Below are 22,598 nucleotides of genomic sequence, written 5' to 3' on the forward strand. Positions count from 1 at the left end.
TTAGAGAATTGATGTATCACACTGCATTCCGTGCACATGCAGCTTCTTTTTAATTCAGAACTTTTTCCAAGGTCCACTTTCAACAGTGTGTTTACTACCCAATTTAATTTAGGATTTAGCTTATGTTCAGCTTTCTTCCCCCACTTATGCACATTAAGATGTATAATTCAAACGTAAAGGCTTTCCTAATCTTTGGAAGACGTACATATGGATACCAGCAGATATATTAGACTGCTCCTGTTCCAAAACATCTTGAATATTCCTCGTAATATTAGGTGATACTACTAGTTCTAACCACACAATCTAGAGATACTTCTAGAGTAGGTTTCCTCCTTTGGATTTTATTGGACAGCTTATCACCAATATACTATTTTGTGCTCATGCATTTTGTAACTCTTTGCATGCATTCTATTAAAAATCAAATTTTTATTTTAAAAAAAGGAACAAACAAAGGAGCAGAAGGGTACATTAGGAATGAGAAGTATGCCCTTAAGACAGGAAGCTTTGAGGATACTGAACTCTGAGTGCTATGGTACGTTCCAGTTGGTTCTTAAAGGCAGAGGGATGCCCAGATGACATGCAGGCTTAAGCGTTCACCATCTTCATCAAAGATGGCATTCACAAAGCGGGTTTAGGTATTTTCCTACCCACATCAAGATTTTTATTTATCCAGCACTGGGGAATCTACTATGCTTACAGTTTTTCTGATTTCACGCTGGGAGTCAAAACTATCATACATGCGTTATTCTTTTTATTAGATGGCATGACTGCCTGATTGTCCCTCATGTTCAGATGGAAGAAGGACAGAGACGACGCCAGAGACACAGTAATGCAATCCTGGGAATGCAAATGAGTTAGAAAACATTCAGTAAGAGTCCGCTAAATGCAAGGAGCTTTTGTGAGACATGAGGATGGAGATGTTGAATTATGTCACATGATGTTGGCATGAAGAAGAAAGTGAGTACAGAGGAACACGCATAGACCAAAGTAACAGTGGGCCAACATGTCAAATGTGGTTGCCATTTCCACATCACTTAGAAGCTTGTCTGTCACATGCCAGGGCTGCATGAATCAAGACAATTTTCAGGGGCCCTATCATATGGAGTTGTTTGTTTTTCAGATATGATTCTTCCTGTGTCTCTTCTAACTTACTGTGGTTTTGTGGCTTTTAGAATAAGTAGGTGCTAGTAACACAATGCTTTCAGTAGCCTGACCTTCTACCTGTGTGCCTGGTAGGATAATAGGATATATCTTGACACTGATAATTTGATGAAGGCGTGTAGCCCACTTTAAGACAACCTGATATGCAAATATACATACTTAAAACCTAAACTAGTATATGATTAGCAGTGCTCCCAAAACTGTTAGTTCCAGTTTCTTTTAATATTTGCATGTTTCATGATCTTACACACAAGTCTGTAGGAGTATGTATACAAATTAAAGTGAAGTGAAGTGACTGATAGACGCTTATCCTAAGTATTCCCTCTTATACTTCTGCCCACATCCTGGATAAACTACACTCCAACTGCTCAATGCAGGCACCTTTCCCAATGTTTAAGAGCGAGCACCTGTTTTACACTGAATGAGGAATTCTCCCTGGTGAAAAGAACTTCGGTTTCTAGGGAATCCAGAATTTCAAAAGGTTTCTCTTTTTTGTAGGATACTCTGTCTACTCAGAATTCAAGGTTCATGAAATGCCTTTCACTTATTTCTATCTCTTCGGATCTCAACTCTTTGCTCCTCTCCTTCTCCTTAGACATTAAGGCTTCACAAGCCTTTCTTTCCCAGTCTCTTCAAAGGCACTGATACGTTCAAATGAGCACAGACTGGACTTGTTCTGCCAGGGAGAGAGGATGTAAATTACCATCCAGGGCTCTCACTCAATATGTAAATGGTACCTGGAATTTAGCACCACTCACTGTGGGTCTTTAAAATACCTGGCAGTTTAAAAAATGAGTCTCAATAGGATGGGTAATAAAATGATACGGATGCACAAACTTTCTTTGTATCTGCAGTCACCACAATGACCTCCATACACATCGATCAAACTGACCCATTACGATATTCAAAATTTTTTTGTCAACAGACTAGTGACCACTAAGAAATGGATTAACTTTCAGTCAGATAATCTCCTCTAATGATCTTAGTGACCCAAACTTAGCCTAGCTATTATCATTTGTTGAGTGAAACCAACTCAACTAGCTGAAGCCGAACGGATTGATTATAATCAATCTTAAACGAGTGACTAGACTAAACCTAGAGACATTGTCAAAGACAGAGTGTGACTTTTGGGCTCAGTGTACTGGTTTTTGCTTTTTTTCCCCTTCTTTTTTAAATGAAGAACATCAGTATTCCATTAGAAAGTCACCACAAGCCTATGAGTGAAAGCCTTTTCTCCCCTCTCCTCTTAAAAAGGATTAACACTAGATTCAACTAAGCAGTGAAGCAAAAGACCAAGCTGCTTTAATCAGCTTCTGTTGTCACTAATTTTATTAAAGGAAGCATTGAGCCTTCCGTGAAAGTCATCAGAATCATAAGAGAGCACCATGGCGTTACGTGCTCCACCTTCTGAGCTACTCACCCCAGGGAAGCTCCGGTGGCATTCTAAGGGCTCTGTACTTGACCTTGTTCCAGTCAACATTTTTATCAGTGACTTGGACAAAGATATTTCAAATAAGCATTCATACAAGGTTGGAAGCAACAGCTAATAGAGATGCTAGATGGCAGTTGCATGGGGAAGGCTGAATTGCCTGCCCTTGGGTCTTGTGCTTAGAACTGGGGTCACCATCGACTGCTATACCCCATTACTTTTAACAAACATAGATAAAACAGGGGGGACCCACATTGGTTGAAATGCCCTGGACCCCAAGAACTCTAGGGACAGTTCTGATGAAAGCCAGTCCTGACTGGTCAGAAAGATGGACTAAAATAGTCGTTCTCCAGCCAAGGAGTGTTTCTGTATGTGACACTTTTGGTAACGACAATGATTAGAGTTGGTTACTAACATTTAAAGGGAAGGGACCAGGGATGTTAAGTATCTTGCAATGCACAGGACAGTCCCAATGAAGAAAGAGTCTTCCCAAACTGTCATTTGTGACCCCCACTGAGAAATATTGGGTTGCAACAAACAAAACAATTTTTAATAGAAATAAATATAAAATTCTACATCATTGGTTAAGCAATCAATTGCATAAGGACAGGACAGGGGATATGCGGCTTAAATGCAGTTCATGCCAAGAAGAGCTGGGCATTTTAGTTGACCACAAGCTCAACAGGAGACAACAGAATGAGGAAACTGCTAAAGGGTTAACGTGATGTTGACAGCATTTCAGGGTCCAGATCAAGGGAGCAATGAGCCAGGAAGTCTGCATTAGCTATACTGGGCTCCACAAAGTTATAGGGGACACTAGGGAAGTGAAGCTCTCTAGTACAGGACGACTAGAAAGGTGAAGGGTGTGGAAACCATAAGATAAGAGCAGCAGTGAAAATAACTGGATGTGTTACAGGGCAGAAGCCTGACTAAAGGAAAACTGGAGAGCTAGTTAATGGCTCTCACACAAAGGACAGAGTTGTAGGGGCTGGAAGGCTGGGAAGTGGCAGGGGCAATGAAGCAGGGCCTCTTAACCATCAGTGTTGGCCACCTGACTGCAAAGAACTGACACTGTCACCCTTCAAGCAGGGGCTGAGTGACTTTTTGGCAGTAAGACTAGATAACCTCCAAAGGACCCTTCTTCCAACCTTCTATGATTCTGGCAAGTTATGTGATCTACTTCTCAGAAGGCTTATTTCCCTTCCCAGTAGAAACAATTGGCCATTCTTACTGCTCAGCTCATAGTCTTGACTTTAAAAAGAAAACTTTTCTTCCCCTCCTATAATTCTGTGACTCTAATAATCTTGATACCTAATTATCAATATATATAATGCAACTTCAGCTGGAGGAGAAAACGAGAAGCAGCTGCCAAAGTAAAAGTGAAATTTACTGTCTGGAGTCCACCTGGCTCACGAATAGGCCATCTCTGTTTCCTTAATTTTTAGCCACCCCCAGTATAAGATGGCTATCATGCCTCTTTGATGTCAATATGTAATGAATAGAAATAGCAATTTTTCTATACAGCGTTTCATTTAGGCAAATATGCTGATCTGGGGTCACATCACTGGCCAATTTGGAAGGCTTGTTCTAACACTGATTCATTCATGTTGCAGTAATGTCACTTGAAGGGGGTCCTTCACAGTAAAAGAAAGCGCAACACAACCTATGTGGCTGGGCTTAAATAATTATCTCAGATTGAGACTAATGATCTACACTGATAATTGAACTATGCAAAGCCTACTTGGCTTGAGATGGTCTCTGCTAGACACCTTTGGTTTTAATATTTAGGAAGTATGAGTGTGTATTAATGCCTGGTTTTTTGTTCTCATTCTATAAAAATGAATTCACAGATACAAGCCAGAAGTGCCCACCTATTAAAGGACCTGAGGTAGGCACAAATCTTAATAACTCTTCTAGTCTAGCTTGGCCGTTGAGCTACTCCTAGGAAAGATATAGAATCTAAAACCATCATTCATCTGGGGTAGATGTTATTTCTGTCCTTCCCTCTAGATCAAAGATATACACTGGGTCATTCTGGACAAATCTACTCTCAAGCCTGATGTAGAAAAATCTGCCAAGTGGCAGCCCTGTGGTTTAAGCCTTGAAATGTACATTCAATCCACGTAACACACACGATGGGAGCTAAAATCTGAGCTGAGGGTTTAATTCCAATGTTGATAAAGTATCCAAGTAAACACTACATTACTTAATTCAGTTGGTTTTCACAATATCAAACAGCATATGCAAGTTTCAAAAATACTTAGCAGTTCCTCGGTTGAGTTTTTGTTAAGTTGAATTCAACTCTGGAGGTAAAACTTGCAAAAATTAATGGGTTTTTTTGGAACAGCAATTTCTGTTCCTCTTGATTTAGTTTTGTTTTCTATTAGTAGGAGAGAAATCAGTTCTTCAAATGCAAATCCCAAATTTGGCTCTGAAATTTCACACTATCCCTTTTTAGCTTTATTTAAGTCTACCCTCTCTAGGGATTTCCTTTAGGCAGGCAGAAGAGTGAAGATCTATCTTCTTTGACGTTCTAGTCAATCAGCAATCCATTATAAATGTTCTTTAAGGCTAAGGCCATTACTCCTGAATAGGTGACAAAGCTCTGGCCAACTAAAATGAAGCCCATTACTACAGGATATATGAGATGAGATTGGAGAAGTGCCATAAGAAGGTTTAAGTTGCTTTAAAACCAAGCTTCTTCCTCCCCCTGTCTTTTGGCCCACTCAATAGCAAAAGGCTGCCTGATGTGGGGTTACCTCAATTTTTATAGACTGTTAATAATAACGACAGCTTTCCGGTGGCCTATAAATCCATGTTCTTGAAAGCTAAATCTTCCCAGTCATTTAAATTTGCCAGGAAGGTTGCTATAATGTTCTTCATCTCTCAGAGAATATATTGTAGAACCTGGTGTAATCATCATCACATAGAAACTGCTAATTATTTTTGCCTTTAGAACAAAATGATATGCAAGTGTGGCCGAGAATACAGGCAGACACAAAGGCAACCAAGCGTTTGTGCATATAGGGCATGTAGAGCATGAACATACAAATCACAAGGAGAAGAATTAATAGGCTCATCCTGATCCCTATTAAGTTCCGGGACACGTTTCCTTGGGTGCTCCTGAGATGATGCTAATATCACCCAGTGCACTGGGACCTTAACTTTCCTTGGTCCTCCCAGCTCCATAACCCTGGTTTGAAAATCACTATCCCCTTCCTCCTTGCGACGTCTAACCTAACCATACCCACTAACATCACACCCCTGCAAATCCATGCAAGGAATTGTGCCCCTTCCATCCCAAGGGGATGCTGAGCAGGCCACAGCCAGGGCAGGCTGGAGGAGGGGGGCCATAGGACCTGGCTGCAGCCTCCAGTGGCCACATCCCATTTTCGGGTTCACCGAAGAGGACCGGGCATGGGGCAGAATCAATCCATGTAGAGTCTGCTCTCCATGGCCCTGAAACTCTTGGGTGACATTATACCTTTTCTTCGCTGCTGATGTTTCGGGTGGATGTTCTCCAGGTGATTGAGGGAATGGGGTCTCCTGAGGCTTCACAGGTAAGCGTGACCTGTTCCTCTAGTTCCATGGCAGTCTGGTTCTCTACGTAGGTGATTTTGGGTTTTGCTGAAAAGACAGAACACTTCCATGAGTTTGACATTTTTTTAGCTTTCCAGGTTTGAATTATAAAGGCACCATTCAACAAAGGTTATCAACTTATTAATCATAAGGCCCTATTCTAGGTGGTGTATGAGTTAACGAGCTGAACCCCCCAGCAGCTTACAATGGAGCAGGCATAGGACGACACCAAAGTGACAGTAATAACAACGTCCCGTATGGGGAGAGTGCTGAGGGTGATGGTGCAGGAGGCCTGAGCAGAGGAAGAGCTCTCCTCTGGCTGAGTCTTCATGAGGAGACAGTTTTGGGGCTGTCTTTGGGGCTGGGTTGTGAGATTTTCAGTACGTGGAACTTTGGGTGGACACGGAGTCATTCTGAGTGTAGAAAGGCGCGTGAATGAAAGCAAAGAAGCAAGAACGTGTGGAGAGAGGGTGGGGAAGAGAGCAGAGCGTCAGGGTCTGCGTGTCTGTGCCTCAAAGCAGTGGGAGACAATGCTGGACCCAGGCAGAGAGCATCTTGATTGCCCGGTTACAACTCTGGCTTGAATTTTATCCCCTGCCTGGTGGAGACCCACTGACAGTGTTTAGTCAGAGGAATGAAATGCTCATTTGTATTAAAGGAAGGTTAATCTAGGCAAAATTGAAGATGGAGAAAACCTGAAGGTGGGAAAACCAACCTGGAAGCCCTGGCATTGCCCCAGATGTGACGGAATACAATCTTGAACATCCCCTCGGGGTTGGGTGGGGGGAAGGGAGGAGAAAGGGCAGCTTCAAGAGAGATGCTGAAGGAAGGCTTTACAGGAAGTGGAAGCGAACAGAGGGCAAGTAGAGATGGGAAGAATCCAAAGAAGAAATTAGGAATCCAAATGACTCTGAGATTCTTAATACCTAGGAGGGTTGTGTTAGCATTAACTCAAGTACGGAAATGTGGTGGGTGACTCACTGGAGGCTGGGGAGTGGGCTGGGGCTTGGGAATAAGATGAGTTGAGATGAGCTCATATCCCAAATGTTTTGGGTAATGCAAGAAAGCACAAGCATTCGAAAGCTGAGTTTAAATGTAGAAACATTAGAGAAAATTGAATTTTCCCAATTTAAAACAATTATCCTCTGAAATCACTATACTCTGAAATCCATCGAAGAGAAAAGATAACACTGCACAAATATAACTTATTTCACTAATAGAGAAAAAGGCCAGGATAGATAAACAAACAAACAATAAATCAGAATTATGGATAATTTTTGAAAGAATTACATTTCCTATATATTCAAATTCATACAGTAACTCCAAATAGACTATTAAAACTACTGCCTATTATATATCCTCCAAGTTGAGGCCTTAATTCTGTTTTAATAAACAGAAAACAATGAGGGAGCTGTGCATTTTCTGTAGCAAATATCTACTTCTATATAAGATGACTCATTTAGTTCAAATATTCTCTTACAGTTAATCTGTACTAATGGCCTGCTTATAGCAAATCCTTTTTTAAAAAATAATTAATTAATTAATTAATTGTTGGGGGCTGTGCTGGGTCTTCGTTGAGGTGCGCGGGCTTCTCTAGTTAGTGGTGCCCGAGCTCCAGAGAGCTGGCAGGCTCAGTAGTTGTGGTGCGCGGGCTTAGTTTCCCCGCGGCATGTAGGATCTTAGTTCCCCAACCATGGATCGAACCTGTGTACCCTGCACTGGAAGGCGGATTCTTGACCACTAGACCACCAGGGAAATCTCTGCAAATCCTTTTTTTTTTAAATGTTTTTTTATTGTGGTAAAAGTCACATAATATAAAGCATACTATTTTAACTATATTTAACTGTACAGTTCAGTGGCACTAAGTACATTCACATTGTTGTGCAACTCTCACTGTCATCCATCTCCCCGATTTTTCACTTTCCTAAACTGAAACTCTGTCATTAAACACTAACTCCCTATTCCCCCTCCCCACCCCCTACCCCCCAGCCCCTGGCATCTACCAACGTACTTTCTGACTCTATGAGATTCCACTTACACGAGGTACCTAGAATAGCAAATCCTTTTTTTTTTTTTTAATTGGAGTATAATTGCTTTACAATGGTGTGTTAGTTTCTGCTTTATAACAAAGTGAATCAGTTATACATATATATATGTTCCCATATCTCTTCCCTCTTGCATCTCCCTCCCTCCCACCCTCCCTATCCCACCCCTCTAGGTGGTCACAAAGCACTGAGCTGATCTCCCTGTGCTATGTGGCTGCTTCCCACTAGCTATCTGTTTTACGTTTGGTAGTGTATATATGTCCATGCCACTCTCTCACTTTGCCCCAGCTTACCCTTCCCCCTCCCCATATCCTCAAGTCCATTCTCTAGTAGGTCTGTGTCTTTATTCTCGTCTTGCCCCTAGGTTCTTCATGACCTTTTTTTTTTTTTTTTTTTTCTTAGATTCCATATATGGCTAGCACCCAGGCACATCTCAATCTAATGTGGTCAAATGATTACAAATTTGAACTGATGGAGCCCACATGGGTGAGGTTTTCCCACAGGAAGGTTCTGTGTCTATCTTGATCAACAGAGCTTTCAAGGAGGTTATAACTCATATTGGATGGAGTAAGTGTTAAGTGTGTTGAACAGAAGGTTTTAGAGAGGTAAAATAAAAGTTGCATTTCTCTACTGTTAAAATCACAGATTGAAAAGTTAAAAAATCAGCCAAACAACTGAATTCACTGAACTGACAGTTGGTCTGGGGTCTGGAGGCAGCCACAGGAAGGCTGACTTTCTGGCCTCTTGGAACTTACATGGACATTGTGACCCAGATAGTGTTTGCTGACCTTGTCCCACTCCACAGTGCTATGTCCTGGCAGCAAAAGGTTAGCAGAAGACAGACAAGGGACAGTTAACATCAATTAATAATATCTGGTCTTGGTGACTCCATTTCCCAGATGGTTATAAAGGCTACACTGTGTAAGTCTTTGAACAAGGCAAAATATATTCTTGTTAAAAACATTATTAACAATGGCTAATTTTGTATAGGCTACAGAGGCTGTTGGAAGGAAGGCAAGCTTCTCACTGGTAACTTATTCCTTTCTGCACTTCAGAAGCAACGCTATTGTTGGAGCTAACTGAAGGCTTAGAATGCTGCCTTGGAAATAGGATAGCAATACCATTTATTGTCCAAATTGGGGCATTCTGGAGAGTGAAAGGCATGCTCTGAATAATTACTCTGGGACAACGGGCTTCACTGAGCAGACAAGGACAGATTTGGGGTCATCCTGCTTATGAAAACTTCCTTCCTTCTGAACACCAGCATCTAGAAGAATCTCACCAGGTTTTATCTGCGGATGGTATGTGCACCATCTTAATGAACCTCCGTTCTCGGCCCTTGTAACTTTGGATCCCTGTCTTGCTCTCCACCTGCCACCATGGGACTTAATGCCTTAGAATGTTCCATTGTACCTCTCCCCATGGACCCTCCTGTGAGCACAGCTGTCTTTGTGAGTTTTCTAAGCATGCTTGCTCTCTCCATCCAGCACATCCATGGCTCTGCATCCGGCCACTGAGGGCCAGACTTGTCTACTCTAACTCCAATCCAGGGTCCTGCAAGCCCAAGGAGGGCTCCAGGGCCCCTGCTTCCCTGCACTGAGGTGTTGGGCATGACCGGGTACCCCTTCCTTCAGGAGCCTGTTTGTCCTTTGCTGTAACTCACAAGGGCTGCTTTGGTCCTATGGGGTCAGCTAAGCAAAGCTTCTGCCCACTGGTGAACTTGCCTCAGACCACAGCACCATGAGGCCTCAAGAGCATTCGTACAGCATAATAAGAATCTGTGGAGACAAAAATACTTCTTCAGAAGGGCCCAGAGGAGGGGAGCAATGGAAATTCACTGCCAAGTTTAAAGGAAGGTAGGATGCTCTTAGTAAACAGAGCTTCTGGCTGATAACTAGGGCAGTGCATGCTAGAACACGTCCCTTTCTTAGGAAAAAATGGTATTAGGATAATTACGATAGTCCCTAACTTAGATATGTCCCTTACACACTAATTGCTAGCCCTTCTTGAAGCCACAGTTCTGAGAACTTCTTTACTATCTAAGCTACAGGCTTCTTTCCTCTTCTGCCTCATTGCTGTAACCCTGCTGCTTCTGGGGAACCTACCCCATTTCTCTCCAAATGCAGGTCCCCAATGGCAAGCCAGAAGGCAAAGGAGAGGGAAAAAGGGGCTGAAGAAAGATGAAGTCCCAACTAGCTAGCCCTTCCCCACCTGGCTCCCAGGCCTTAGTACCAATCTCCAAAACCCATGGGGAGGCCAGAAGGAGGAGGTGAGAAAGGAGGTCAAGAACGTGAAATGAAGAGAGAAAGGAGGGTATACATGGGGTACCAGGTCGCTCCAGGGAGACCATGTGAACTCTCCTCAGGATGTGACAGAGGAGGATGGGGCGTCTATGATCCTTTTACCTGTCTCTGCAGGAGTCGGCCCACATCTCCTTGTTTGCTCTACTGGGCTGCCTAATGAACATTCTCCCAGCTGCAGTCTTGGGAAAGAACTGTGGTAGTGGAGTGAGAGAGAGAGAGGGAGTGTGTGTGTGTGTGTGTGTGTGTGTGTGTGTGTGTGTGAGTGTGTGTGTGTGTGTGTGTGTGTGTGTGTGAAAGAGAGAGAGAGAGAGAGTGTGTGAGTGTGTGTGTGTGAAGAGTGTGTGTGTGATGCAGGAGGGAATCTGTGGCCAGGGAGGAGGGCGGAAACACAAGTCCTACCGTCCCACAGTTCCTGCATCCTACTTTCCCTGCCTCCTTCCCTGGACTCACCCACCCTCTTCACCTTAGCACAGCCCCACATGGCTCTTGACACTACACACTCCTTCCTGGGGCAGCCATCGCCACCAGAGAGGCCTGGAACAGAAGCCAAGATCTCTTCTTGACCAGCCAAGTTAGAACTGAGTGTACTTCTGTAGAGAAACCACGTAACCCATGGAGGTAAAGGCAGAATCCACTAGTCATTCCATATGGAATTCAGACGTAATATGTGTTAAACTGGGTTTCATGGAGGAGTGACCAGCATTGCTAGCCCAGGGAATGGATGTGAAAGCTTGGGTTTGAGTCCTGGCTCCTTGGGTAGGACACCTAATCTCTCTGTGCTCAATTTCCTCACTTGCAATATGGGGATAAAAATTAAATCTACTTCATAGGATTGTGATGAGGTTAAAAGAGGTCATTTATGGATAGTACTTCACCTGCAATGTGCTAGGCACACTATATGTGCTCACTTTGTGTTGGGTATTATTATTATTACTTTATGGAGCTGATATCTAAAAGAAGTTCCTAAAGACAAGTGATTACATGTTTCCAGGTTCATCTCTCTGCCACATACATTATGCTTCATTCATATAAAACTAATTATGATTCCCTCATTTATGCAAACACGGGTGTCTATTATATGCCAGGTGATGTTCTAGGCCCTGGGGGTACGCCTGTGAGTGGAGCAGACATAGTCCTCGTTCACAAGTTCACATTCACCACAACATGGGCTCTTCCGGCCTCGATGCCTGTGCGGCGTGCCCTGAAAGGCTTGTCCACCTCTCCTGCATCTGGGAAACTCCCACTTGGGAAAAGCATATCATCTTCGAACACTTCTCTAACTTCTGTCACACAGGACCAGAAATCAAATCATTTCTTATAAAACACTGTGCATGTTGCTTATGAAGTCATTATAATGGGTTGTCATTAAAAATTTCAGCACTGATTATCTCCGTTAGCCTGTGAACCCACTGATGAGAACAGAGTGCATGTTATTCATCTTTGTAACCTGGGCAATGGCTGGGCCCACAGCTGGTACTCAAATGTTGTTAACTGACACCATCTATTATAATTTATAGGCTTATTTGTTTATGTCCCTTTTTGTGCTTCTCAGGGTCAAAAGACCATATCTTACTCATCTCTGTAGCCCCTCGCCCAGCAACAAGGGCACTTAGTAAATATTTGTGAAAATTAAGGAATACATTAACAAATGCATCTGTCTTTCATCTAGAAAAACTTAAAATCAGAGCGACTGGGGTAGATAAGTCAGAATCAGAGAAAAGACTGTCAAGAATATTTTCCAAGAAGTTTAGCTTCACTTTCAAGTATGTACAGTTAATTTGGACCAAACTGATAATCTGTTTCTAAGCCCATTAATTAATTGTCATTAATGAGTAAACGGGATTCATCTGGGATAGTGGGTCCAATTGCACATAAACGCTTGATTTTCAAAGGTCTGTGTTTACAAACATCAATGATTTCTCCTGATCAGGCTAAACAAGCGGGTCCCAGGCAGGTTCCCAAAGCGCAGGTGCGGGAACCACCAGGGAGCTGCGTGCGCCAGGGCTGCCCCTGCGGTGTCTGTACTCTGGCAGCACCACCTACAGTGGACTCGCTTATCTGTGTTTTTAAAAAAGATGGGCAGACAGAGCTGAGAGCCACTAGGTTAAACATCTTTCTGCCACAAATTTGTTTGTCAAAGTCAGGTCAAAGTGCATTTCAGCTCTAAATGAATGGACGTTAACTGAGTTTATAGAGACGAAGTGAGTAGAGATATGGAGGTTCTTTTCATGACTTTTATGACCCTGCTTAACACAGGCCAGGGAAAGAAGAAATGGAGACAGAGGCAGCCACTTGGTCACTAATATTTAGCAAGGGCCTATTCCGTGGTCTGGCGCTGTTTGGAATGCCAGAGATAAAGTGACGTATAAGAGTGGAGGCAGGAGAAATAATTCCCCAAACCAGTATGTAAATGAGATGAGTTTAGGTACAGAGAAGGGCACTGAAGAAGAGATGGGTGGGGTGGTGATAAGGGAGATGCACTGGCCAGAGCAGGGAGGGAAGGATTCACTGAGAAGGTGATCTGAATGATGCACTGACATCTGGATGAGGGATGACACGAGGGCAGCTCACAGGGGATCTGGGGAAATGATATTGCAAGCAGAAGAAGCATCTAGTGTAACAGCCCTGAGACAGAGAACAAGCTTAGTGTGTCTGAGGGAGAAGAAGAGGGCTTCTGGGGCTGGAGAGCTTTAAATGTAGAGCACAGCAGAGGCATGACGAGGTCAGGAAGGAAGCCAGGGGCTAGCTCAGATCTGGCCTCTGTTGACCGCAGGGAGTCTTGATTTTATTCTGGTTGCAATAGGAAGCCATTGGAGGATTTGAAACAGAGGAGTGGTGCTTAAGGTTATTCTGGCTACTGTGAGTGGGCGGGACTGAACGGGACCGATGCACGGCTTGGACTAGGGCTGATGTGGTGGAGCTGGCAAGAAGTGCAGTAGATTCCCAGGCAGAGTGGGCAGGGTCTTGCTGATGGACTGTGTGGGGTAAGCGGAACTGTGGCAGAGGGGTGACCTTGACCCCACTGTCCTTACCGAAGACCTTGAGGTGGATGGACGCATCCTGCTCGCCGGCCTTGTTCTCGGCGATGCAGACGTACTCGGCCTCGTCGTTCTTGTCCACCTTCCTGATGGTCAGCTCAGAGCTGTCGTCGCTGAAGAGGTACTTCTCATCCTCCTCATTCTCTATCTGCTCCCCGTCCCTGCAGGGCACAGAAATGTAAAGGACCGTGATTTTGACTACAGAGCTAAGAGGTTAATTTTTAATTAGTTTCCATAAAACGCGGACCGAGCTCATGGGAAAGACTGAATCTTCACAGAAAGTTAAGACGCCAAATTGTACTTCCTCGTGATTCCTCTACCCAAACCTCCGATTCCGCCCAAGGGCTGCAAAGTGCGCCCCCCAAAATTCCAAAGAGAGCCTCTGGTTCTGCCCCACAAACTGAAAATGAAGGAATCCAATGCACACGCAAGGCAAGAGGACCTGACAGAAAAGAATCCATTCTGCACCCAGAGCTGATGCTCCCCAGCCGCCCACCCCTGTTCCCTTGAAACGCCAACACAGGACAGGGCCTGCAAGGTCTCCTCCTCCACTAGTCGGTGATTAAAAAGCACGAGCCAGTTTCTTACTTTGTCCAGCTCATGGTGGGTTCTGGGAAGCCTTCAGCATCGCACACCAGGGTGACGGACTGGCCGAGGTTGGCGGTGGCATTCACTATGCTCTGTCTGGCCTGGACGGTGGGCGGCACTGAAGGAAAGAAGGACTGTCAGGGGTGGCAGGGAAAACTTGGAAGGACCCGCTGGCCTGGAGAAGAGGCACTTCCGGGAGACCCCAGGTCAGACAGTCAAGAGTCCTGGGCAGCTGCACAGTTACTGTAAGGGATCTAAACTCAGGTGTGCACTAAATAATTACTGTAAACTGGATCAATAATTCATCCACAAATGCACATTAGTACTTTTCAACAATACATAGTATTGTTATACATATAACATTATATAATATTGCTTTTCAATAATATAGATTTAGAAGCTATATTAGTATGTTTTGTTCATTTTACAATGGTATTCTATTTCCAGTAGCTATTTATCATTATATATTTTCTTCATCAATGCATACCAATCTTACAACTGCCATGATTGATGGAACTTGACTTTCAAAAGGGGGCTCTTGATGTTGGAAAAAGTTCAAAACTCCTGCTCCTAGTGATTAAATGGTTAATACCAATTTGAAATGCACCAGCTCACCAAAGAGTGACATTTCTCTGCGACTGTCACAAACAACCCTGTGCACAAACTATTTTTTACCAAAGGAACGAGAGGGGGAGAGTTTGGCAAAAAATATATATCAATATCCAAAGCAATTTAACCATGACTTACTTAATTTCTTAGTACTGACATTTCCTGTAAACATCTTGTAAATGTCAGATCGATTCCATGGGTGTGTTTATTTGACACTGAAAATTAAGATTAATAAGCCCATGGACTATGATTCTGACTGTTCTGAGGCCTGAATTGATTATAATATTTTCTTTGAAGACTGAACCAGGGGACTAACTTAACAATTACAGTAACCTCAAGGACAGTGAAGGATGAATAAGAATTTACCAGTAAGCATGGGGCAAGCTTCTAGTGTTATAAGATAATGAAGGACATTCCAGAACTGCACTAAAAGTCCCCACAGTTGAGGGAGACCCAAAGACAAGTGTGTTTAAAAACAAACAAACTAACTAACTAACAAGACAAGGCAGAGGTTGCGGGGGGGCTGTGGGTAAGAGTGGACTCAGTTGCCGTGGATGAGCCAAGGTTGTAGCGGTGGAGAAAGCAGAACAGATCTCCTCACCATTCACAATGACCTGAATGTCCTTGAAGTTGATCTCCCCGCGTGCCAGGATCCTGCCTTCACAGCGGTAAGTGCCCTCATCTGTTTTCTTGATACCCCGGATCTGGAGGTAGTTGTTGGCCAGGACTATGAATCGGACTAGAAGAGACAAGGCGCAGGTTCATCCAAGGATCAGTCAGAGGACTGGCATCTGCAGGCAGGTGGCTGAGCCTTTCCTTTTGCCTGCCTTCAGGCTTATGGGGGGGCGGGGGCTGGGAGCGGGGAGAGGCTCTAAGCTGCAATAGGAAAATGTGGCCCTGGCTCCAACATAGAGCCAAGGGCAAAAGTCTATTGGAAATCTGTCTTTTTCCTTGGAGAGAAAGTCAAGTGCTTGAACATACAAGCTATAGACATGCAACCTTTGACCTGGAAACAACATGGGGTTCTGGGACACTGGAATCTGAGTTTGGGCTAGAATGCCTCAGAAGCTGGTTTCGTGGCCCAGGGGAAAGGACAGCTGCCAGGTCTCACCATCTTTTTTCAGGATGACATCTCGGCCTTTGTGTTTCCAGATGATGGTTGGGGGGAGGGAGCTGACCACATCACACACAATCACGGCATCTTCCCCCTCCCTGAACTCCTGTGGAGTTGGTGCGTTCTTGAACATGAGCTTCTCTGGAAAAGGAGCAAGAGGAGAGTGAGGGAAAACGGCTGGTTCTCCCACAAAGATCCCTTTTCACTGGCACCATACTGCTTGGATTCGAGTCCATATATACAGTGGTACCAAAGGGGGTCCCACCCATAACTTGGCCAAAGATGCAGACAGAGAAGCTGGCACAAGGAGGGGAGTATATCACCCATGTTTGGCAATTAGTGTCTATTCAAAGTGCTAAATTTATCACATGTTGTGCAGAAAAGGGTCTACAGAAGGAAAGGATTGTCTTTACCAAGGGTCTTCGCCATGTGGGATGGAGCCAATGAAACACAGTGCACAGGTAAAATGAACTGGTAGAACATTTATTCTACAACTAATAGTAGGAGCCACCAGTCCTTCCTCTGTCTCCCACTCTGTCTGGCATCCCATCCCCAGCCTGTCTACAGCAGAAAGAATTTTGAAGAACAAGACAGAAGAAAAGCAGGCTTATGGCAATAAATACTGTGACAATCAATACTGTTCCATTGGCTGTCACCCATCATTACCCTGGCCAACAGGACAGATGCATGATAACAACGTAATGAGATGCCACCTCCAGACTGGTTTCAGTGGCAATGGGAACTACCCGCTCTGAGTGGCACAGAGTGTTCAGATAATAACCCCACGCACCCCACCGAGCCTTTGTACTCCATTACCAGCAGGAAAAAGTGAAATAAGAGGGGATAAACTGAAGTGTACAACAGTCAGTCAACACTTGGGGAAGGGAGAGGGGAACCCATCCTAGTCCTCTGGGAATGGTGTAATTTCAATTTAGAGAATGGACGCCAGTGGGAGGTACCTGTGACCAGCATGAACACAGTTGTGAGTTCGGAGTTGGCCGAGGATCATTTAAAAATATACTGGAGCTCTTAGCTTGATGCAGAAAAGACTTAGGGAAAAGGAGGAAAGGGGCCCTGTCAAGCCCTCAGTGGGTCCTCTACTCCATCCCACTCTCTTTGCTACCCATGTGCCTTCCTAGACAAAGGAGAGGACAGGGAACACAGAAGGAGGAGGAGGAGGAGGATCTTACGGAAGATCTTCACATTGACCGTGGCCTCTGACTCGGTGCCATCCTCTGCAGTGACCACGCACTTGTAAATGCCGGCATCATCGATGTTGGCATTGTAGATGGTGAGGGTGGAAGAAGAGTCATCGTTCCGCACCACCGAGATCTGCTGCTGGTTCGGGGTGAGCTTTTCTCCATTGGGGGAGAACCAGGAGATGTCTTTATCTTTGGCATCTCCTGCCACTAAAGAGGAAGAGATTATTTTCAAACCACTGATGCTGAAAAGACAACGACCCCTCCAGGGTGACAGTGGGTACTCAGTAAGAGCTACTGAGCAAGAGCTCATCAGGCTTGATGACAAGGGGGGGATGACCATTCATGTTGGAGGTTTCTGTGTTTAATTGTTATGTCCATAACAGTATATGGAAAGAACTCAACAAACACTGGTGCTGGTATTTCTCACAGTGGTCCCATCCCTAGTGAGAGAAGAGAAGAGATACTTATTGGGGACCCACTGTGTGCCAGGCACTAAGCTAGGCGCTTATAACCTCACAGAATGGGGGGCAAAGGGATTCAGTATAGCTGGGATCTGAGCTCAAGGCTAGCTGGTCTGAGCCAACTCATCAGCTTATTTTCCAGGGCTTAGATTACGGTCTCTGAAGTAGAAGATGAGACTCTGGCTAGTTTTGGAGTGTAGACTCCAACCACTTTCATTCCAGCATCTGCCTGCACAAACTGGCATGACTGTCATTTCAGCGCTCCCGCCTCAGAGAGGCAGATGCATCTGCCTAAATGCTGCAAAGAAGGTAGCCAGCATCGCCTCTGCATCCTTTCCCCAGGCACCTTGGGATACGGCTGCTGAGCTGTCCAGACACTGAGCTGGAACAAGGGCTCTGGGACCCCCAGACATGGCTTTGCCCTGCCTCTCTGCACAGCACCCTTCCCCAGCCCACATCCCCCGCCCTGCAAAGATGCTTAGTATGGAAATGAAGCAGCCTTCCTTTCAGGGCCCATCATGTTTTCAATAAATATGGCTATTTGCAAGATGTGCTATGGGCTCCACGGCTGCATGTTCAGATCATTTCAATTGCTGTAGTGAAGGCAAAGCTGGAAGGAACACATCCAGCGGCCACCAGCCGCCTCATCTGGTGCAAATCATGACAGCATTTCAAGGCCCCTCCCTGCCGAAAGCGGCTTGCTCAATGTCAGTTTACACCTAGCTCAGCTCTTTCCTGGTCCTTTCATGTTCCAAATCCCAGGCATCTCACATACAGAGACTCCAAAGCCTCATATGAAGCCTTTCCTCTGCAGGACATTTATGGATAATTAGCTGAGCTGTGGAAACAGGGGCATATTTTCTAAACAAAAGACAAGGACACCAGGTCTGACAAATTCTGATCTCTCGTTGGGGCAATGGGACAGAATATTGGAATCCACTAGAGAGCTGGGAAACCCAGGGCACCTGTCCTCACAGCAAAAAGAGGTACTGGTACTCAGTTTTCTTTCAGGCACTTTTTAGGCCTTCTTGGATTTTCCTGCTCTGGGGGATTCTAATAATCCATACACTGACCCACTGAAGCATTCTTTCTGCACCAGCCCTGCTCTCCAGTGTCATTCATGGGACTCTGGATGTACACAGCGCAGGGGGTCTGGGGGCTGTGCTGACTTTCCTAAGAAAATCCCTAGACCTCCTCCATCACGAAGCAGAAGTCCACACAGCATATTTCGCTGTCCTGGGGCAGCCTTGGTAAGGGAAGGAAGGGGGTCTGAGCACTCCCCTGGCTCTCTGGTCACCCTGAGAGCCTGCCACAGGGTGACCCGAGATTCCAGGCACACTGAGATCCGCCGGGCAGACACAGCCGCTGGCTCTGCTCTGAGGGGTGGGTTTCCTGAAATGCAGTGTGACACGGGCACTTGCCTTGGCATAGGAAGAATTTGGACTCTCCGACGCTGATTTCCCCTTGGCTGGGAACAATATCCACCTGCAGAGAAACTGAAAAAGACAATGTCCACTTTAAACACACGTTTGGATTTCTGAGACAGAAACCAGAGCTTTGATTCAAAAACAGTCTCCCCGCTCACATCAAGAAAGAGTGAAGACAGGAAGTTGTTTGGGTTTTGAGAACTTGTCACCAGAGTTCCTCATGCCGAGGCCAGGAGTGGACGGGGTCCAGGCCATTCCCTGTGGAATGGGAATATCCTCTATCAGACCGTGCAGGGTCCCCTGGAAGATCTGGGGGTGACCTCTTTGCTAAACGTTTCTGACCCCTTGAGAAGGCTTAAAGTCCTGCTCCAAACAGCAGCACGTCTGGGATGCACGGAAACAGCAGCCCAGCCAGTTCCATGTGGGTCATCAACCTGCAGCATCCCCACAGCTCTGTTAAGAGGGAAGCCTGCCGCTCCACAACCCTGCACAGGGCTTCCTGCCACCTCCCCACACCACGGAGCTTGACCACTACGGGGAAGGATTCAACGTGAAGATCCAAACTGATTCTGAAGCAGGGGAGGCCCAGCAAACACTCACCTTACCTCACAACTCTAGGGCCAATACACCTCTTTGCAGAAGAGGAGACAGCAATCAAACATCGTCACCCCGAGTAGTCAGTCAACTCTTCTGACATGCTGGAGTCTGTGCCCTGCGGCCCCCTGAATCTCTTGGCTACTGCACTGCAATATTGCAATATCTATATGCTCCACTCCACCCATAAGACAAAATACATTGCACCGGATCTCACAGATTCCTGTATTCATGGAGTTCCTCACTGATCTGCTTAGAGCAGATAACTGTTCCTCATGAAAATATACTCTTAGGGTAGGAAAAATGCTGTTATTCATTGGGATTCAACTTCCTTCTGCCTTTCCTCCTCTTAGGTGAAGTAAATCTGCAAGCTAAAGGCTAAGGGACATTTGGTTCAATGCGTGTAGCTTCTCAAAGCCGGTATGAAGGAGGGGCCTGGACAAAATAGACCGAGTAATAGAGACTCAGCTAGCCATTCCTTCTAACAGCCATTTTCTCTTCACAGTAGAACGGAGGGAATGTTCGTTGCCATGGTGATAGCCTTGCAGAGCTGCTGTGGGTCTCAGTCTGCACTCATTTGATGAAGAAGCAACCATGGTTGTGCTCAATGGAACAGAGGGATCAAAGGGCCTGCTTGGGCGGGGAAGGGGGAGCATGGGGGCAACTCAGCTATCAGGGGCGCAACCTTCCTAACTGTCCTACAGACAAAGCAGCCCACGGAAAAACCCAGCAGAGGCTGCAGAGAAAGGGATGGTTCGGTGGGGCAGGAACGGAACAGGGGAGGAGTGAGGGTCATGGTGAGGAATCGGGAACAGGCTGGGAGAGGATCCTGAGGGCTCCACTGTGAGAATACGAAGTGGGAGTCCAGAGACTTCCAAATGCTGGTTCAGAAGAAGTAGTATAGTAACTGCAGGGCAGCCTGTCTCTCCCTCGGTCAGTTTGCTGCTGATGACTCATTTGGGGCCGAGGGTGGAATTCTTCCTGAGAGCAGTGAAATGTCTTCCCCTACCTTTCCTGAATTTCACCCGTAGTGCACAGAGCTGCAATGGAATATAATGCCGGGGCCACGGCACCCGGGGGGGCAGAAGTGCCCGGCGGTGGCAGGTTTCTCCCATCACTCTCTTCTGGATGGAGTCAGGGCCACTGAGTTCTAACCTGAGGGAGCGGAAGGGGTCCCAACCATCACCATGTCCTGCCTCCTGATTTTCCAGATCAGAAAAGAGAGGTAAAGTGACTTCCCTAAGGTCACATCTAGTGAGGACCAGGGTGGCCCCAGAGCCCAGGCCACCTGGTTCCCAGGTAAGTGTTCTTTCCATTACGTAAGGCCGTCTCTGTGAGTAGGGGACAAAATGTTTCCACTCAGTTTAACAAATAATCCTGCCAACCTGAGGAACAACCTTCAGATGCACATCCCCTAAGAGAACAGAGCAAGCCCACAGTATTTGGGGGAGCACGGGGCCCTATAGCGAGGGCTACAGGCCAGTGTCATCCATCTTAAGGCCAACCAGGACCTTTGCGTCCCTGTCTGTGGCTCCCATTCCATGGAACAACCGGCCTATGAAGCCCAGAAGCTGCGCCGATGCCATCTGTCACCTAAGTAATGGTCCTTTCTGGAGTTTACCGGGGCATTCTTTAGAGAATTAGAGACATATTTCTGCCTGGAAAGTTCACTGGCCCATATGCTGTGTATTAGCAGCCAGCTTCAACATATGGATCCTGTGACTCTCACAGAGCCCTTACTGCTTTGAGAAGGATTTTCTTATCCCAAGTGAAAAAACAGACTTCATTTTTTTCAGCTCTTTTCAAACAGAACATGACTCTCAAGAGGGAGGAGAACACGGCAAGGCTGAAAAGTTTCCATACTCAAATGTGGCCTATCTTTGGACCAAGGAGAGAAGTGAGAAATAAGAATTACAAAGGAACTCCCAGCTTCACCAGATCCCATGAACACATTTATCATCACAGAGATTTTTTAAAGAAGAGATATCCATTTAGATGCCTGACCTTTTGCACACATGGAAAAGATAGTGATTTCTCCTTCTAGACGCCAGTCAAAGCCAGGTCAGAGGAACCCCAGACTCTCTGAAAAGTCAACGCTTGGACGTTTTCCACCGAAGCACAATGGCTGATTATTCTTCCCCAAATGCAAAACCTTGAATTATTAGGTTTAATAACGGTAAGTGGAAATCCTGCTCCAAACCCCAAACTCTTTCCCTTCACTTCTTGTGGCCTTTTCCTTTATTACTGTATTAGTCCTCTCACTGCTCCCAATAAAAATTCCTGCCTCGACTTTCACCTTTCTCCAGTTGCAAATATAACTGAAATTTCCTCACCAGGCCTACCTCAGACCCTTTAGAGCAACTATGAAAAACACTTCTCCCAGAAAAAGTATCTCATTTCTTGCTTTGCAGAAACATTCTCTGCAGAAACACAGTGTGTCATCTTAGATACATCCAAAGACACACGCTTATAAACACAGGTAGTTGGACCTGGCTGGGACCCAAGGGCAGGCTTTCAGTGTCCTCCCCTAAGGACTCATCCCCAAGGCCTCTGGCAGCCAGTTCACACTTTCTGGTTTACAAAGCACACTTTGTTACTTCACCTGAGGCTCACGACAATTCTGGGGTATAAAAAGGCTGATACTATAGTCCCCATTCTACAAAAGAGGGAATCAAAGCTCAGGGAAATGAAATAACTTGCCCAGGGCAACTCAGCTAATAAGTAGTAAAGTCAAGATTAAAAGTCATCTAATTTTAAGGCTCCAGCTCTTCCCCCTGCAATCCATAACTACCACTAATCTTTTCTTGGCCTCCTAATGGGCTTATTATTGTTATTACCTATTAGTTACCATTTGCTCTCTTTCTAAATTATGGGCTAGAAAGAGCAGAGTGTACAAACATCTTATTATCAAGTTGCTGCCATCATTTCTACTCTGGTTAATTATAACTGGCCTCTGTTCACAGATAACCATAGCATTATAATTCCCATTTTACAGATGGGGAAGTGAAGGCTCAGAGCCCTAAGTAATGGTAACAGTGGGGTCAAGAT

The 22,598-nt window shown here is 45.3% G+C and overlaps 1 protein-coding gene across 28 annotated transcripts in view; it reads right to left on the reverse strand.

Moving 5' to 3' along the window:
- The window catches only part of LOC309606410 (neural cell adhesion molecule 1), a 309,239-nt gene that overhangs the window by 46,005 nt on the left and 240,636 nt on the right, over positions 1 to 22,598 (reverse strand). For all 28 annotated transcript variants that reach the window (XM_082343462.1, XM_082343453.1, XM_082343460.1 and 25 more), the window contains exons 2-8: positions 18,951 to 19,025; positions 17,057 to 17,275; positions 15,864 to 16,007; positions 15,354 to 15,491; positions 14,144 to 14,261; positions 13,550 to 13,716; positions 6,075 to 6,217 (exon numbers count right to left, since the gene is read on the reverse strand). In XM_082343462.1, coding sequence (XP_082199588.1) covers positions 6,075 to 6,217; positions 13,550 to 13,716; positions 14,144 to 14,261; positions 15,354 to 15,491; positions 15,864 to 16,007; positions 17,057 to 17,275; positions 18,951 to 19,025 — 1,004 coding nt within the window. The remainder of the gene's footprint in view (positions 1 to 6,074; positions 6,218 to 13,549; positions 13,717 to 14,143; positions 14,262 to 15,353; positions 15,492 to 15,863; positions 16,008 to 17,056; positions 17,276 to 18,950; positions 19,026 to 22,598) is intronic.

This window comes from Balaenoptera borealis, assembly GCF_965194805.1.
Source record: "Balaenoptera borealis genome assembly, chromosome: 11".
In the NCBI taxonomy this organism is placed as follows: Eukaryota; Metazoa; Chordata; class Mammalia; order Artiodactyla; family Balaenopteridae; genus Balaenoptera; species Balaenoptera borealis.